At 39.8% G+C, this 18,861-nt stretch overlaps 1 protein-coding gene across 2 annotated transcripts in view; it reads left to right on the top strand.

The window, feature by feature from the left end:
• The window catches only part of COL28A1 (collagen type XXVIII alpha 1 chain), a 117,336-nt gene that overhangs the window by 15,750 nt on the left and 82,725 nt on the right, over positions 1-18,861 (top strand). For both annotated transcript variants that reach the window (XM_070729152.1, XM_070729153.1), the window contains exons 4-8: positions 2,329-2,349; positions 5,850-5,903; positions 14,375-14,428; positions 15,921-15,962; positions 17,283-17,309. In XM_070729152.1, the coding sequence (XP_070585253.1) occupies positions 2,329-2,349; positions 5,850-5,903; positions 14,375-14,428; positions 15,921-15,962; positions 17,283-17,309 (198 nt within the window). The remainder of the gene's footprint in view (positions 1-2,328; positions 2,350-5,849; positions 5,904-14,374; positions 14,429-15,920; positions 15,963-17,282; positions 17,310-18,861) is intronic.

The raw sequence follows: 18,861 nt of genomic DNA, 5'->3' as shown, positions 1-18,861 counted from the left end.
ACATTTAGTACCTATACTTTTTTTAAAAAAAATTCTCAATAGATCACTTATTTCTCTCTTAAAAAACAATAACCAGGAACTATTCTTCTGCTATTCCCAGAATTAAACAGCAGAAAAGTGGAAAAAGAATCCCAGCAGACTCTTAGATAAAACTTTCAGGGTTTTTTTTTATTCTGAACTCTAAAATCCTATTAGAAAAATGAAAATAAAATTAGTAAGATTAAATTAAACAAAGAATTTACGTTAAATCAATTATATAGCAAGCATTAAACAAATATTCATGAGTAGATATTTTCCAAGATTTTACTATGCTTTGCTATGTTGCCATGAAAAGAAATGTCAACTAGCCTTTGGAATTAATGCAGAACAAGTATCATTATAATTGGTGAAAACCATTTTTGTATTAATTATTAACTTTTTAAATGATCACTTTTAAAGAATAACAGTAGAGTAACAGAGTAAAATAGTTGAAAGGGATCTTGTAGGTTTTCAATCCAACCCTCTGCTCAAGCAGAAAACATGTCATTTCAGACAAATGGTTATCCAATCTCTTCTCCAATGTTGGAATATCCACAACTTTTGGAGGCAAATCATTCCATTGATTAATTGTTTTAACTATCAGGAAATTTCTCCTTAGTTCTAGATTGGTTCTCTCCTTGATTAGTTTCCATCCATTGCTTCTTGTCCTGCCTTGTGTTTTGGAGAATAGATTGACCTCCTTTGTGGCAGCTTCTTAGATATTAGAACACTGCTATCATGTCATACCCTAGCTCTTTCTTTCATTAAGTTAGATACTGTATACCCAATTTCAGTAACTGTTCTTCATATGTTTTAGCTTCCAGTTTCTTAATCATATTTGTTGTTATTTTCTGTACTCTTTCTAGAGTCTAAATAACTTTTTAAATATCAAGATGACAAATTGGGTTCAATATTCCAAGTATGATCTTATTAAAGCATTATAAAGTGGTATTAACACTTCACGTGATATTGATTCTATCTCTCTGTTAATACAGCCTAGAACTGTGTTTGCCTTTTTGTCAGCTACAGCACAGATAATTTTTCCACGTGTGCATATATATTATCTGGTCTTTATAGTATCTTTATTCCTTTTTTGTTGTTGTTGAAAGGGACCTTACAGGTCATTTAGTCCAACCCCCTGCTCAAGCAGGAGACCCTACCCCACCCAATCATATGGCAGTCCAATCTCTTTTTGAATGTGTCGAGTGTTGGGGCGTTCACAACCTCTGCTGGCAGGCCGTTCCACTGGTTGATCATTCTCACTGTCAGGATGTTTGTCCTTATTTTCATAGTGAATCTCTCCTTCATCAGTTTCCATCTGTTGCTACTGGTCTGGTGCCCTGGAAAATAGTGTGGCAACCATTCAAGTATATGTATACTGCTATGATGTCCCTGCTAGCCCTCCTTTTTGCTAGACTATCCATGCTCCGTTCCAGCAACCTCTCCTCTTATGTCTTAGTTTCTAGTAACTTTATCATTTTGGTTGCTCTCTTCTGTATCCTTTCTAGAGTTTCTTTGTCCTTTTTGTAGTGAAGTGACCAGAATTGAACACAGTACTCCAGGTGTGGTTTGACTAGGGCATTCTATAGTGGTATTGGTACTTCCCTAGTCTTGGAGTGTATCCCTCTGTTGGTGCAGTTTAAGATTGTGTTGACTTTTTAGCCGCTGCTGCACATTGCTGGTTCATATTTAGCTGATTGCTCAACAAGACACCAAGATTTCTCTCACAGTCACTACTGTTAAGTGTGGTTTCTTCCAGTTTGTATGTGTGTTTTGAGTTTTTCTTGTCTAGATTTAGGATTTTGCTTTTCTCGATGTTGAACTTCATTTTGTTAGTTAGAATTTGATAAATTTCCGTTTCAATGTGCTGACCCTGTTCATCCATATCATTCCCATAAATTAAAATTAAATTAAAATAAACGAATACATGATTCTATTTGCATTGAAACTTAGAATGGCAGGATTAGTAAAGTAAAGAATTGGAGCTGATGATTCAAACAAGAGATGGTAAAAGAAAATAGGATGATTAGAAAAGAAATACCCCCAGAATAATTGAAAGTCAGGTGGCATGCAAGTTTAATAAATTATTGTTATTATTATCCTTTTCTTCATTATCTTATCTTTTTATTAATGTTTATTACATTTCAATAAGCTTACCTAATAAGCTATATCTAATTTTGTACATTCATGGCAAAAGTGCTAGGCCTATATTCAATACTTTAATCCAATATTTTTTTAAAAAATGTAGGCTAGCAACCAGTGAGTGAAATATCATGTTAAGCTAATCTATTATTTCTTCTAATTTTTCAGGACACTTTGTTTGAAGAGAGGGTAAGTGGAATAAGTTTTATGAACATGCAATGGAATTCCATTTTGCTATGATGTGTACCTAGAAATATTTTCTTTGACTTACTTACTCAATCCAATTAAAAATATAATATTTTCCAGCCCTTCCCTCTTGCTTAAAGTTATCATTATTCACTTGTGAAGAGTTAATCTATTGAAACCACCATGCAATGCATTTTGAAGAAATTCAGCAGTTCTAAATATGTCAAGTACTATATTTGCAGGAGAGGCGGAGTAACGACACGGACACAATGAGCTGGATTTAAACTGGGTCATTTTATTAACATAAATTTGCATAATTTATTTAATCAAATTAGCATAATCAACATAAATAGCTAATGACCCTACCTTGGACCCGCAGGGTCAAACAATTGCTTCCGGGGCGGAAAATGACGTATAATAAACTTCCGGGGCAACATATGGGCGTAGCTCCATGCTAATCCAGGTGAGGGACCCCTCCCTCACCTGAGACCATGCCATGCACTTGCATGTGGGAGGTCCCGCTGGCTAACCCCTAAAAGGGGAATTAAATAGGCGGGACCCAAAGACAGGTTCCCCCCAGCTGCTCAGGTCGCCAATACCACAAGCTTGGAGAGAACCTGTCAATCATCCCCAAAGATGCCCAACGGAGAACACGCAGTTGCTAAACCACCACCCAGTTTTCCGCCCCTAACCTGCCTACCCAAATGACTAAAGGTAAGCCAATTAACCTACACAGGTGCAAGCACCCCTACCAGCTCCATCCGTCTCCACAGTGTGGAATAGGTGAAAAAACGGTCATGGCTAAGGGGCCAGACCGCCAAAAATTCCTATTCGGCCCCCTAGGGTGACCCAAAATAGCACACTGTAAGATATGGAGGGCGGGTGGGTGTCTGCACTGAATGACGAGTCCAGGCGAAAAGGGAGAGCCTCGGGCCTGCACGCCCTTTTATAGGGCAGGCAGGCCCCGCCCGGACATGTCACTGATCAGGCCACCCAGGCCTGATCATCGGCCGAGATCTCGCGAAGTCTTGCGAGATCTCGGCCGAATCCAAGATGGCGGCCGCCGTGTGCCCCTGTCTCCCCAGGCCTCCAGCAAAAGGCACCGGTAGGTAAAGACTACCGGTGCTATTTTTGAAGTATAAAGAAATGTTGGTGTGTCTTATACACTGAATACAACAATTTTTACTGTCCCGAAGTCCTGCCCCTGCATCCCATTTTTGGATCAGAGGGTCTGGCAATCCTGCAGAAGCTCCTAGATGCTGGGGGATGGCACAAATGGACCTGTTTTTGTGAAAAATGGGTCATTTCCCCCCACTTTTCCCACAAAAATGGGATGGGCAAAGCATCTGGGGAGTCTGCAAAATGCCCCCATTTTCTGAAAAATGGGCTGTTTTTAGTTCTTATTTCGAAAAACTGGAGGAATTTTTGCCTTCCTCTTGTCCCGAGGAGTTCTCTGCAAGTTCCCCAGACCCTTTGCCCACCCTACTATTGTGAAAAATATGTATCTGAAAAAAAAGGTAATTTTCTCTTTGGGATGACAATCTGAGCTTTGAACCAAAAAAGTGAATGCACAAGTGGGAGAAATGAACAGTTCTCAGAAGCTTGAATTCCACATGTAAAACCCTACAAAGTAAAAATACTTCTATGTTATGAATAATTCAGTAGTTCAGGAATGTACAGCTGTTTCTTGTTTATGATTCTGCTGCTTGTACAATAGGTTGAAAGGCAAACTAAATATAATAAAGTTGGCTGCAGAATCGTCACTTTTTCTTTAGAGAGGTGACAGGATTTCAGCTGTGAGATAGATGCAGTGAAGGGCTACCACAATTTTTACTACCACACTGTAGGCGTGGCTTATGCAGGATACCCTGCATTTTCTTTCAACATCTTTCAGTGCAAATTGGCTGCTCTGGGGTGGAGATCCATTTTTGCTACACCACTGTGTTCCCCAGTGTCCAGGCAATAGCCCATCCCTGGATAGATGGTATACTAGGCTTTTATTTGAAGGGACATTGGGAGCATTGGCAAGAAGGCTAAGTTATATATGACATCATTGTACATATGACACTTTTGTGACTTCTATTGATACATACAAAAAGGTTATTTTATGTATTTTGTTCAACAATTTGATCTATGAATGATTTGGTCTAACATAGTATATAAACCCAGCCATTATGATTGGTAAAGTATGGTTTATGTCTTTCTTCCTTGAATAAATTGAGCTATATGTAGTCTATACATCAAACCATATACAGTAGTCCCTCGCTATACCGCGCTTCACCTACTGCGGCTTCACTTCATCGCGGGTTTCTGAGGAAGTCGATCGGCAGATTTAAACAGCCCGCCGAACTCGATCGGCAGGTTTTTCAAAAAATAAAATAAAATCTAAAATTGTAAATACTGTATTTAAATACTGTATCTAAAATAAATACTGTGTGGGAAGGGTTTATAAACACTTAAAACAATGAAAACTTACCAAACAATTACAATATAAATACTTAAATAATTACTATCAGTCGATAAATTCCCCATCGCGGATTTCACCTATCGCGGCCAGGTCTGGAACGTAACACCAGCGATAGGTGAGGGACTACTGTATAGCATTAAATTGTTACATGAGTTAGAATGTCTTAACCATAATTTGTAACAATTTATTTATCTAAATGCTAGCACTACATTTTATCTCAAGATAGAAAGGGATTTAGCTTCTTCTTCCAACATCCAGATGTAGAGGCAAAAGCACCTGGAACTATTACAATTACAACATCTTGGTTGATTCTGGCTCTTCAGGTTCTTCAACATTGTTTTCCATTGTTCTTTTAATATGAAGTGGATTACTGTAAATGCATGAGGTTGCTCTTGAAGAGTATCCAAAAATAACTGGTGCACAATGCAGCTCCATCTATTTCCAGATTCAGTTCAAAGTTCTGATTTTGAACTTTAAAAATGGCCAGAATTTTTAAGGATTGCTTTTTGCCAATCATATTTCACCCCATTGGGTCCTGTAGGAGGAGTATATTGTGAATCTTGTCTCCTAAATAATTTCATCTAGTGTTCAAATGAAACTAATTTCAGATGGTGTTCTTTTTCTGTTGTGACTCCCAAACTTTGGAATATTGATCCCCAAAGCAAGGTTAGCCCCATTCGTTAGCATTTTGGAAGTCCCTAAAAAGTGATTCAATCTGAGATATCCACGTGGAAGCTGATGATTATATTGTGTCTAGATGTTCTTTGCCCACAAACGTGCCATTTAATAAAAAAATAATAATTGGAACATTGTTTTAATAGTGTCCAGCATCCCATATAATAAGGTTGCCCTAATGTTGAATAAATAAATAAATACAGTTTCTACAGCCTGGTTTGAGTAAAAGTAAATAAGTAATACCTGTAACTTATTCGTGCAGGATTGTTTCCTAAGTGAATTCAAATTTAGTAATTTCAAATTGTCTTCTTCATTTCCAATACTAATTTATTTATGTTTCAATGTTTCCTAAAACTTCTAGTGTGGAAAGAACTGTGAATGTCAGAAAGGTGACCGAGGGCCCCCAGGACCACCTGTAAGTATATAGCATAATTTCTCTACTTATAGTTCATAAATGATAATCTCAAAAAGCTTTAAGGATAATATATTGATATATGAAAATAGATAAGAAAGGAAAGAATAAACAAAGAACAAAACACCAAAATCCCTTCAGAAGATAGATTTACATTTTAATTATGTAAAAGTTTTAAGATAGCTAGTTTGGAGGGGTGGTGAAGATATCACATTATAAACCAGGATTGTGTGAGTTCTGATTTCACCTACCTGTAGATACAAAGGTAATTGGGTGATCTTGGCCAGTCACTTTCTCTCAGTCCTAGGAAGAAGACAATGACAAGCTACTTCTGAAAAAACTTACCAAGAAAAACTTTGGATGTTGTCCAGACAATCTTTAATCAGATGTGATTAAATAGAAGGGGAAAAAAGCTTCCTAACAAAAGCTTGGGCATTGCTAACATATAAACGCTGCATACAGAAGAGCCAATTTTGTGTAGTTTATTCAGCAATTTTGTGTAGTTTATTCAAGCGTGTAGTATGTTCAATCTGGACACTTACTAAAATATGAGTATTCTGGGGACTATTTTGTGAAAAATCCTGTTACAGTGTTCCCTCGATTTTCGCAGAGGATGCGTTCCGAGACTGCCCATGAAAGTCGAATTTCCGCGAAGTAGAGATGCGGAAGTAAATACACTATTTTTGGCTATGAACAGTATCACAAGCCTTCCCTTAACACTTTAAACCCCTAAATTGCAATTTTCCATTTCCTTAGCAACAATTTAGATTATTACTCACCATGTTTATTTATTAAAGTTTATTAAAAAATATTTATTAAAGGCAGATAAAAGTTTGGCGATGACATATGACGTCATCGGGCGGGAAAAACCATGGTATAGGGAAAAAAAACCACGAAGTATTTTTTAATTAATATTTTTGAAAAACCGTGGTATAGACATTTCATGAAGTTCGAACCCGCGAAAATCGAGGGAACACTGTATTGGGCTATGGCCTTGGCAGTAGTATCTCAAGGGACATAGGAAAAAGAAGAACCTGGTAAAGATTGAACAGGTGCAGACTCTATGCAAAGGAAGAAGGAAGAAACAGGTGACATATACTACTGCCTTATATACTCTGTAGTACATATCCAAATTTTGTTTCTGGATTTTGGTTCAACCAAACTATAGTTTTCCTTGAACAGTAGCAGAAAGTCTGCAACAGGTAAAATCAATGGTAAGTAAAGGTAGAACTTGCTTTTATGCTATTAATACAATTGAATAAGCTACATGTTTCACTTTAGCCAAATTGTATTTGATATGTATAATAATTATATTATTAATGATTGCTTATTACTGGTAGTATCGTAAACAAAATACACGAACTCCTCCTCTTACAAAAAACTGCTAAATTCAACATTATATTTGTCTGCGAAACATGTCTGAATACTTCCCTCCCTGGCTCCATTATTACAGTAAGAAACTATCGGGTTTACTGGTCTGATCATGAAACCCTTAGAGCAGTGGAGTTGCCATCTTATACAAAAATCATTAAACCTTAAAAATATCCAAGTTAGACATGAACTCGTCTTCCAGAAACCATCATTTGCAAATACCATATTTTACTTTCTACTATGCTTCAGAACCCCTGATTACGACATTACATTCGAACAAGCCAACCTCACTACTAACATGGGCAGCCTCGGACCCACACCCTCTTCTTTTTCTTGGTGACCTCAACTTACCTAATATTAACTGGACCCTAAGTGAATGTTCAATTGAACCCATACACTCAACCCTTTACAATGCTATTAGTAATCTAGGGCTAGAAAAGCTAGAAAAGAATAGTTCATAAAATCATCTACCACAATGTCCTACTGGTCAATGAATACTTCAGCTTCAACCACGACAACACATGTGCACAAAATAGATTCAAACTCAATCTAAACCTCAAACACTCAAAAATCAACTGCAGGAAATATGACTTCAGCAACAGAGTGATCAGTGCATGGAATGCACTGCCTGACTCTGTGGTTTCTCCCCATCCCTAAGAGGTCTGCAAGGGGCATGTATAAGAACATCATCATGCCTACCATCCATGTCCTATTGTCCAAAGTTATCTATACCTACTTGCTTTTGTTTATTATTATTATTATTATTATTATTATTATTATTATTATTAATTAGATTTGTATGCCGCCCCTCTCCGAAGACTCAGGGTGGCTCACAACAACAATAAAAAACAGTATAGACAATGGAATAAATCTAATAATAAGAATGATATAAAAGACCCCAACTGTTAAAAAACCATCTAACACATACATACCAAACATAGAATATAAGAGAGCCTGGGGGAGATGTCTTAGTTCCCCCATGCCTGGCGATATAGGTGGGTCTTGAGTAAGTTGCGAAAGACAAGAAGGGTGGGGGCTGTTCTAATCTCCGGGGAGAGTTGGTTCCAGAGGGCCGGGGCCACCACAAAGAAGATTCTTCCCCTGGGGCCCGCCAAACGACATTGTTTGGTCGACGGGACCCAGAGAAGGCCAACTCTGTGGGACCCTATCGGCCGCTGGGATTCGTGCAGTAGAAGGCGGTTCCGGAGGTATTCTGGTCCAATGCCATGAAGATCTTTAAAGGTCATTACCAACATACCGTACCTATTATCTTGTACAGATTTTGATGAATAAATAAATAAAATAGTAATAATAGAATTAACAATTCTAGTGATAAATTAGTGTCAGTGGCTTTCAGATTGTCATTTATATTGATTTCAACTTTAAAGTAAGAGTATGCAACTTCTGTTAGATTGAGGGCCAATCCATGCTTTGCGTACTTTGTCAAGAGCCACAGTCCAAAAGGGAGGACATTATTTGAGAGTTTAATTAATGTCTTAAATGTCTCCAAGGAATGAAACACAATTTTTGTCATAACCCCCCCCCCCCAAATACGAAGAGCCAAAATTATTTGGCTCAATCATTCTGCACCACAAATCATCACTCAAAACAATTCCAAAAGCACAGTTCAAGATCTTGACACTCATTCTGAAGACAATGATATAGCAACAGCTAAACATAATTCCTCAGTGAGTTTATTAAACTTATTTCCCCAATAAGTATAATAAACGGATCCCCACAAACAACAGCATCTTCAAGAGCTTCAGCTGCAAACCTTAAGATTATAGAGGCAGTTATTTCATAACATTATAACTGTGTTTGGATTTTAAACTTTGCTATCCTGTTCAGCTATTATCTGTCTTTAGATTTTGCTGGACAAATGTTGGTGCCTTTTGTCCAATCACATGGAAAAATCCAATGTGCTATATGATGTATCTATTCTTCTACATAATTTTGGTTGATTTCTATAATAATGATAATAATAATAATAATAATAATTGAAAAGTATTGAGACGCCAGACGAAGTGCTAAACAGTGGTTCCCTTTATTCAGCTCTTTCCGCAAGTGACAATCAGCTGGGAACTCACCAGCCGGCAATGAGAAACTCGGCTCTATTTATACTCTTAAGGCTCGCGCCAAAAGAGCTGTCCTGCGTCTGAGCCAATCAGACGCCTCCTAGCATTTCCAATCTGCCTGGTAACAGCATTCACCTCAGGCAACTATTTACATGGCATATTAACATACTCAACACCCCTCCCTCCTTAGTCAAGTGCCTACTGTCCATCAATTGAGCCATGTGATGAAATCCTCCAATCGAGTGGGTCTGCGCGAGGCTCGCTCAGACCTGCGCAGATCAGTTGAGTCTGGAACTTCGTTGGTGGAGGTTGGCTCTCTGTCGGATCCGGAGCCTGGCTGGGCCCGAGTGGGGGCTCCGGCCTGCAGCGAAGTCCGGATGGAAGCTGAATCGACGTCGGAGGAGGATGATGGTGGCTCGTTGGTGTCGTGGGAGCGTTCCAGCCTCGGTGAGCCCAAATTTACATCCAACATATCGGGTTGTACATAAGAGTCTGCTTTGGGGGAAGAGGTTACAATGGCGGTTTGCGTATTTTCAGAGTTAATCCGCCCTCTTAAGTAATCAATGTGCCGTTTCCAAATACGGCCATCCTCTAATTGTATTAAATATGTTTTAGGGCCCTTTTGTTGTAGGACTTTTCCTTTTACCCATTGAACTCCCCCATCAAAATTTCGGGCAAATACATTCTGGCCTAGATACATGCTTCTTTCAGGTATTACAGACATTTCACCTTGACCCATGGTATTTAAATATCGAGGATGTAACCTGTCTAAAGGAGACCTTAGTTTCCGCCCCATTAAGACTTCTGCAGGGCTTTTATTGGTGGCAGCATTTGGAGTAATATGTTGCATTAACAGGAATTGGTCTAATTTACTTTGTATTTCCCCAGGGCCTGCTCTGCGCAGCGCCTCTTTCGCCACACGCACATAACGTTCAGCCAACCCGTTAGCCCATGGGGAGTAAGGGGAGATTAGCGCATGCCTGACCCCTAGATTACTCAAAAACACCTCAAACTGTCGTGCGGTCAGTTGTGGCCCATTGTCTGAAACAAGGACATCAGGACACCCATGGGTTGCAAACAAATGATACAGAACCTTTATAGTGGCACATGTTGTTATATTCTGCATAGCCACTACCTCTACCCACTTAGAAAAGGCATCTACGACAACCAGGAAATACTGGGACCCAATGGGGCCAGCAAAGTCTATATGTATCCTGGACCAAGGCCCAGTGGGCTCTCCCCACTCTACGGGGGCAGTTCGAGGGGGATTGGGTCGTGACTCTTGACAGGGGTCACACCTAGCTACCCAATGTTCAATATCGAGATCTAGGCCCGGCCACCACAGGTATCCCCTTGCCAAACCCTTCATTCGGACAATGCCTGGGTGTCCCACATGTAACATAGTTAACACCTTTTTCCTAAGGGTAGTTGGAATGACCACTCGATCCCCCCATAGTACACATCCTTTCATGTAGGACAATTCTAGTCGCTTTGTCTTAAAGTCTGCCAGTCCCCCCTCCTCTGGTCCCCCAAGCCAACCCCTGTGTATACAATTAATCACTGTTTGAAGAATGGGATCTGACTTAGTATGCTCGGCCACTTCCCTGGCTGAAGTTAGGGGGGTTTCTTCTATTTCTAACAGTAGTACATCCTCCGAAGGAACTGGTTCTTCCCCTCTTTGTGCCAAAGGGCACCTGCTTAGTCCATCAGCGTGGCTTATGGACTTCCCTCCCTTATGTATTAAGGTATACTGATAACTGGAGAGGAAGAGAGCCCATCTAATCAGTCTAGGGGACATGAACGGAGGGGTAGGTTTATCTGAAGGCAACAGTCCCAAAAGGGGTTTGTGGTCTGTTATTAATTCAAACCTCCTTCCAAATAAGTAATTATGAAATTTCTTAATGCAAGCTATTAAAGCCAGGGCCTCTTTATCCAACTGGCTATAGTTCCGCTCAGCAGGGGTCAGCGTTCTGGAGAAAAAAGCTATAGGTGCCTCAGTGTTGTCTGGCATTACGTGGGCCAGTACTCCGCCCACCCCATAAGCCGAAGCATCGCATGTAAGCCTTATGGGCAAGACTGAACTGTACTGAACCACCACACTATTAGAAGTCAATAAGGTCTTTATTAGAGAAAATGCTTGGCGTTCAGGTCTGCCCCAGGTCCAGGGAATTCCCTTCTGAAGGAGTCGGTGGAGGGGTTCTGCGACCGTTGCCTTCTGTCTCAAAAAAATAGAATAAAAATTCAGAAGACCTAAAAAAGCTTGTAGTTCAGTCTTATTGGTTGGTTCAGGTGCTTCGGTAATTGCTTTTAATTTATCTGTTGTGGGGTGGATGCCCTGACTATCTATTCTATATCCTAGAAATTCAATGCTATGGGTGCCCCATACACACTTGTCTGCTTTTACTCTGAGGCCCTTGGATTGGAGTCGTTGTAGGACAGCCCTGATTCTCTGGTTCAATTGGGGAATGGTTTTAGCTGAAATTAATATATCATCGAAGTAGGGTATGGTTCCTTCAAGCCCCGTTAATACTCGCTCCATTAAGCTCTGAAAAATTCCAGGGGCTATGCTTACCCCGAATTGCAGTCTTGTGCATCGGAAAGCCCCTCTGTGCGTGACAATTGTCTGAGCCAAGGAGGTAGGCTCATCGACCGGAAGCTGCAGGTATGCCTGAGCAAGATCGATCTTTGCAAAGACTTTTCCCTCTCCTAGGGAGTGTAGGAGGTGCTGAACTACTGGTATGGGATAGGGGTGATGCTGAAGGGCCTTATTTATAGTAGACTTGTAGTCTGCACAGACTCTTAGCGAACCGTCTGGTTTCAATGGTGTGACAATTGGAGTCTCCCATGGCCCTTGCTCTACAGGGACTAGGATTCCTTGAGCAATAAGTAGATCTAGCTGATGGTCTAGTTTAGGCAGTAAAGGTAAAGGAACCCTTCGTGGTTTCAGGCGAATGGGCGGAACCTTTGGGTCTATGGAGAAAGAGATAGGGTCCCCCTTATAAGTTCCTAAAGTGGGGCTGAATACTTCAGGAAACTCCTGTACAAAATCTGGGGTATCAGAGGGGGACTGTACTAAACAGATGCCAGAGATCTCAATACCTAAGGGGGCCATCCAGGTTAACCCAAGGAGGGAATGCCTTGCCCCATCCACAATTACCAAAGGTAGGGAACATTTAACAGATTTGAACTGTACAGGAATATCTATTTTACCCAATACAGGGATTACATGTCCCTGGAAATCCCTTATAATCAAAGCAGTTTGAGTTAACTTAGATTTACAGACATTTGGCATATACATTTTAAATTTGTCCCAAGGCATAATAGAGTGCCTAGACCCGGTGTCCAGTTCTAAGTCACAAGGCTTGCCATTTAAAAGTAGCGAAATAATGATTTTGGTGCCTTGCGTAGAATTTGCGCAATTTACGTAAGTTTGACAGTTACCTCTGTTGTAGTCGCGGTTAGCGGCTGAGTTGTTTTTCCGGGTAAAAGATCTTGGAGGCCGGTTTTCCCGGGCTTGTGGAGCCTGGTAGGAGAAACGCTGTTGGCGCGGAGCGGAAAAGGTTTCTTCAGGCTGGGGAGCCCGGCAGGCCTCAGCGATGTGACCGCGCCGATTGCAGCGGCGACAGATGGCTTCCCGAAACGGGCAGCGAAGTCGCGGATGATTTCCCCGGCAACCTGGGCATGGAGCTGGTGTGCGAGGGTATCTCGGTTGTCGTGAGGGGTCGCTGGGAAGCAGGAGGCAGGAATCGTCGGTGGCGGCTGGAGGGCTGAGGTCGTCGGCCGGATCAGCTGTGGAGGAGATCTTAGAGACGGTTTCTTTGTTGACGTGGCTTTGGAGGTCTTTGGCAGCCGCTTCGGCGACCTCGGCTGTCTGGGCTAGCTTGATGACGGTTTGCAAGGTAGGTTCGTCCTCGGTGAGGAGTTTGCCGCGTACGGTGGCGTTTTTCATGCCGAATATGATTGCGTCTGTTAGTCGAGCTTCTGGGCTGTCAAAACGGCATTTTGACAGTACGGTTCGGAGTCTTGTGGCGAATTGATTGATAGACTCAGCTTCCCGTTGGGCCATCCTGGAGAACTGATGGCGGTATACCACAGCTGGCTTCGTGGGTTTGAAATGACCCGCAAGCTTGGATTGTAAGTCTGGCTCCGGCACGTTCTTGGCAGGAAGCGGATCGGTGAGCGTTTGAACCAAGTCGAAGATTTCGGGGCCGCAGTAGTTAAGGAAGATGGCTCGCTTTCTGTCGTCTTCGGCGGTCCCCATTCCGGCGGCTTCCAGGAAGATTTCGAAACGGGTCATGTAGGCTTCCCAAGACGCTTTCTCGGGGTCGAAGTAGTCGGGTGCTCGGCCGATCTGCGAAGGATTCATCTTGCTTGTAGGTTCTCTCCGGTTCTCGTCGCCAGTGAAAAGTATTGAGACGCCAGACGAAGTGCTAAACAGTGGTTCCCTTTATTCAGCTCTTTCCGCAAGTGACAATCAGCTGGGAACTCACCAGCCGGCAATGAGAAACTCGGCTCTATTTATACTCTTAAGGCTCGCGCCAAAAGAGCTGTCCTGCGTCTGAGCCAATCAGACGCCTCCTAGCATTTCCAATCTGCCTGGTAACAGCATTCACCTCAGGCAACTATTTACATGGCATATTAACATACTCAACAATAATAATAATAATAATAATAATAATAATAATAATAATAACAACAACAACAGCAACAACAACAAAAACAACAACAAGAGTTGGAAGGGACTTCGGAGGTCCTCTAGTCCAACCTCCGCTTAGGCAGGAAACCCTACACTATTTCAGACGCATGGTTGTCCAATACCTTCTTAAAAATTAGATGCAGAACCTTACTTTTTTCACCATTGAATTTTTATTTGTTATTCAATGGTGAAAAAAGTAAGGTTCTACACCTAGGGAAAAAAAAACACAAAATGCACAGGTAATCACTGGTCACTTTGCCAATCAGACATACTTTAAATTGCATTGAGTGTATGTCAGTATATAATGTATATATATATTTTTGTTTCTTAAGGGTAGCCATGGAGGAAGAGGGGATAAAGGTGAACAAGGATCCAAGGGACAAAAGGTAAATCCAAAAGGGAATTTCTTAAAAATGCTTTGTTTGAGAAGTTTAGTTGTTTTATTAAATTGGATTGTTACATGTTGTTTTTTATCATTGTTGTTAGCTGCCCCGAGTCTGCGGAGAGGGGCGGAATACAAATCCAATAAATAAATAAATAAAAATAAATAAATACATTATTAGTCCTACATCCCATACAGGGATGGGTTCCTCCTGGTTTGGATCAGTTCGCCCAAACCAATAACAACTCTGGTGACATCACAATGACATCACTCACCCGGTTTGGTCTGTGCTGATCTGTGGGCGCCACTATCTAGTTTTTTTAAAAAAATGTAAATTTAAAAAAAAATTCTTCTGAGCATGTGCAGAAGCTGGGTTTCCAGCAATGTGCGTGCAATTGCCATCTTGGTTTTGTGCATGTAAATTCCTCCCAAATGGTGTGGTAGGAAGTGAACTAAGTTAGAACCCACTCCTGATCCCATGTAATTTTTGGATGTTTATTTCAAATCTGTGTTATGGTGCTTCCACTTTAATATTTTCCATGGAATATATCAATTATTACAATTTTCATAAAATATTTATTCTCTCATGATTAGGTGCCAGCTTATTGGGCTTTGGTTTACATTTGAATTAGGGTTCTACTGTTGTGAGTTCAAAAGCTCTTGTCTCTTTCTGTCTTGATATCTAGAATAAAATTCATTTTCAAAGTTAGTCATTCTATGAAGAAAAACGAAACCAATATGGCCACCCAAATGGCTCTTAAGGGAATGCTCAAAAGCATTTTTTAAAATGAAGGATTCCACCTCAGTAAGAAAATATAAACATAATTGTGGGGAACATGTACTTATTCTCATTCCTTTGTGGAATGATCAACATAGTTCCCTCTAAGCTGAGCAGTGAGCAATCGCTCACTTAAAAATCATCATCAACTCAGAGTTTTCCAAACCTGCCCAGAATCCGAGAGGGAAAGAGTGAGAGGGAAGGAGAGAGAGAGGAAGAGAGAGAAACAGATAGAAAAAAGAGAGGAAGGAAAAGAGAAAGAAAAAGAATGGGAGTAAGGAAGAGAGAAAGAAAATCAAAATCTAGTTTGAAACTAGCTCAACTATTTAAGTGGCATTTTGATATTGAAAGAGTTGCCCTATTATCTCACTGTTATAGACACACAGTACAGTATTTTATTTTGAAATTCTCTGAGGCAAAACAGGGTGGGTTTTTTATTTGTTTGTTTGTTTGTTTGTTTATTTATTTATTATTTCTGTGTCGCCCAGTCCCAAAGGGACTGCCACTCAGACACTATACTTTTCCGCCCCCCCCCCAAAAAAAAAAATTAGAGGGAACACTGATGATCAATACACATCTTTGGATCTTGGTCAATAGATTTAAACAAAATCATAACCAAAGTTGGATTCTATACTTGATTAAATGTAACATATGCAAGGCAATATTTTTTTCCAAATACAAAACCAATTTTTAATTAGTTTCTACCTTTCTTTTCCAGGGCGAGGCTGATAAAGGAGAACCTGGTGAAAAAGGTTCAGAGGTATATGGATAATTAGAACAATCATTTAACTAAAAGCCCATCTATATAATGAACTGTCAGTTCTTGAAAAAGATGCTTTCTGATTAGTATCTTTTCTGTCAGCTTGTTATCTGATGCCATTGGTTCATTGCTCCAGTATCACAATGGGGGTTTTGAAAGAAGGGATATTCTATTTCTTTTACTTGCCTAGAAGAATCCTAGGTGGGCAGAAAGAAAACAAATTATGCAAACTGTTCTCTAGTGCAATTGCAACCTGTCCATCTTGTATATGTGATATTGTATGCATATGGGAAAGAGGTAGAGTTACTTTTTGAGGAAGATGAGCAGATTTCAAATTTGATAATAAATAAATAAAATATAAATAAACAGGCTTATATTGCAATGGTGTGATGCTGCTTTTGATATTTTAATGAAAGTGTTGGGTACTGTAGATACCCTAGTAATTGCTTCACTTAATAGCTTTGATGTTAAAAGAGATAGAATGGGATCTAGTCTTCTTTCAATGTATATTTCCTAAAAATAAAATAAGAAAAACTCCTCAACATATTTATTTATTTATTTATTTATTTAATTAATTTGTTTATTTATTTTGTCCAATACACAATGAGGGTTTTAGTGGGTATATATCTATATACACATAGTAAAATACATGATGAAGGTTATAGAGGAGATACTCATAGTAAAATATATCTAAGAAAGAATAGAAAAGAAGATATAGTAATAGAACATATCAATGAAAGAATAGAAGAAGAGATATAGGAATAGAAGAAAGGTTTAGGAGATATAGGAGAGAACAATGAGAAACCCAGCGGAGATCAGAGCAGAAAGACCCAGCTGCAAATTTTCATTCACATTGGACAACTTCTGGCTAATTGTTATCTATCAACTTCCTCTTAGTATTTTAGGGAAAATAAAAAAGAAAGACAAATATTCACAGTAGCCTTTCTGAATCTGGACACTCAAAAAATATGCACTTTGATATTTCAGAATTCAAATGCAGGAAATCTACACATGTAGAGGAGACATCTGGAAATTTGATATAACCCATCTGTCTGATATAAGGAAGATAATGAAGCACTCACATATTAAGTCAGGCAATGAAGACTATCTGTTCTTTTATTTTCTTGCATATGAATGCAAGTTGAAATGATCAATGATGTTTACATATAAATTTTACATGTGTAAAAGTGTATAAATCTTATTTTCTTCCCTTTAAGGCTTGGCCACTTTTTTCTCCAAAATGTGCAACTTCTTATTATATTATTGATATCTCTAATAAAATATCCTTGATAAATAATTTTGAATATTATTTTGTAACAGGGGAACCCTGGATATAAGGGAGAAAAGGTAAACTGATTTTTAAAAACTCTTATTCTCATAATTTGTTCCATACTGTAATTACATATTCAGAAATGCAGTTCTTAAAATTAAATAAATGAGTTTATATATTTTTATAGATAATCAAAATGGATAGCATAATCATTTGACTTTCTAGATCAAGATTTAGATTCAGACTTTGAACAATATGAATACTATATATATATATATATATATAGTCAAGTACGTACTTGTAATATACATAGATACAACATTGTTTATATACATAAGATGGATACTGATAAGAAAGAACACTTGGACAGGGATGGTATGCATGCTGATGTGCTTATGCACGCCCCTTGCTGACCTCTTAGGAATCAGGTGAGGTCAACAGTGGATAGTCCAAGGGTAACATTTTGGGGGTTAGATGACAAAACCACAAAGTCAGGTAGTGAGTTCCAGGCATAAACCACTCTGTCGCTAAAGTTGTATTTTCTACAGTCAAGTTTGGGGTGGTTCACTTTTAGCTTGTGTCTGTTGTGCATCCATGTATTGTTGTGGTTTCAGGCACCTGAAATAGTTGTTGACAGGTAGGATATTGTAGCAGATAATTTTATGAGCTATGCTTAGGTTGTGCTGAAGGTGACATAGTTCTAAACTTTCTAAGCCCAGGATTTCAAGTCTGGTTGCATAGGATATTCTGTTGCAAAGGAGGAATGGAGGGCTCTTCTAGTAAAATATCTCTGGACACTTTCAAATGTATTTATGTCCGATATGTGGTGTGGGTTCCAGACAGATGACCTATATTTAAGGATTGGTCTGACAAATATTTTGTATGCTCTGGTTAGTAGTGTTATATTACCAGAGAAGAATCTATGTCCGATTATCTTGATCCTCAACAGTCCAGTTTCAGGCCCGGCTACAGCACCAAAACTGCTTTGGTCGCACTGATGGATTATCTCTGGCGGGTCTGGGATAGGGTCATTCTCTATCCTGGTGCTTCTTGATCTCTCAGCAGCTTTTGATACCATCGACCATGGTATCCTTCTGCATTGACTGGAGGAGTTGGGAGTGAGAGGCACCGTTTTATGGTAGTTCTCTTCCTACCTCTCTGATCGATTGGAGTCAGTGTTGGCGGGGCGTTAGAGGTCAACTCCTAGCTCCCTCCTTTGTGGGATTCCTCAGGGGTTGGTTCTCCCCCCCATTGTGTTTAATATCTATATGAAACCACTGGGTGAGAGCATCCAAGTACACTGACAACATTCAGCTGTACATTTCCACCCTGTGTCAATGCAGTGAAGCACTGAAGATGATCTCCTAGTGGGTTTGCCCATGTTAGCAGTGAGGTTAATTTGTTGGCATGTGTGATGTTGTAGTCTGGGGCTCTGTAACAAAGTAGGAAGCGAAGTGTTGCATTTAAGGACAGATCACAGGTGATGGTTTCGGGAAGGGTGAAATCATGTGCAACTTGGATGTTTTAGGTTTAGTGTCCTTTTGTAGAATATAGCTACTCCGCCACTTCTGCGGGTTTCACGGTCAGACCAGAAGACAAGATAGTTTCTTGCTATGATGATGATGGAGT

Source organism: Erythrolamprus reginae, chromosome Z (assembly GCF_031021105.1).
Source record: "Erythrolamprus reginae isolate rEryReg1 chromosome Z, rEryReg1.hap1, whole genome shotgun sequence".
Lineage (NCBI taxonomy): Eukaryota > Metazoa > Chordata > Lepidosauria > Squamata > Dipsadidae > Erythrolamprus > Erythrolamprus reginae.
Note: the sequence above shows the minus strand (reverse complement) of the source record. Positions and strands in the feature narration are given on the sequence as shown.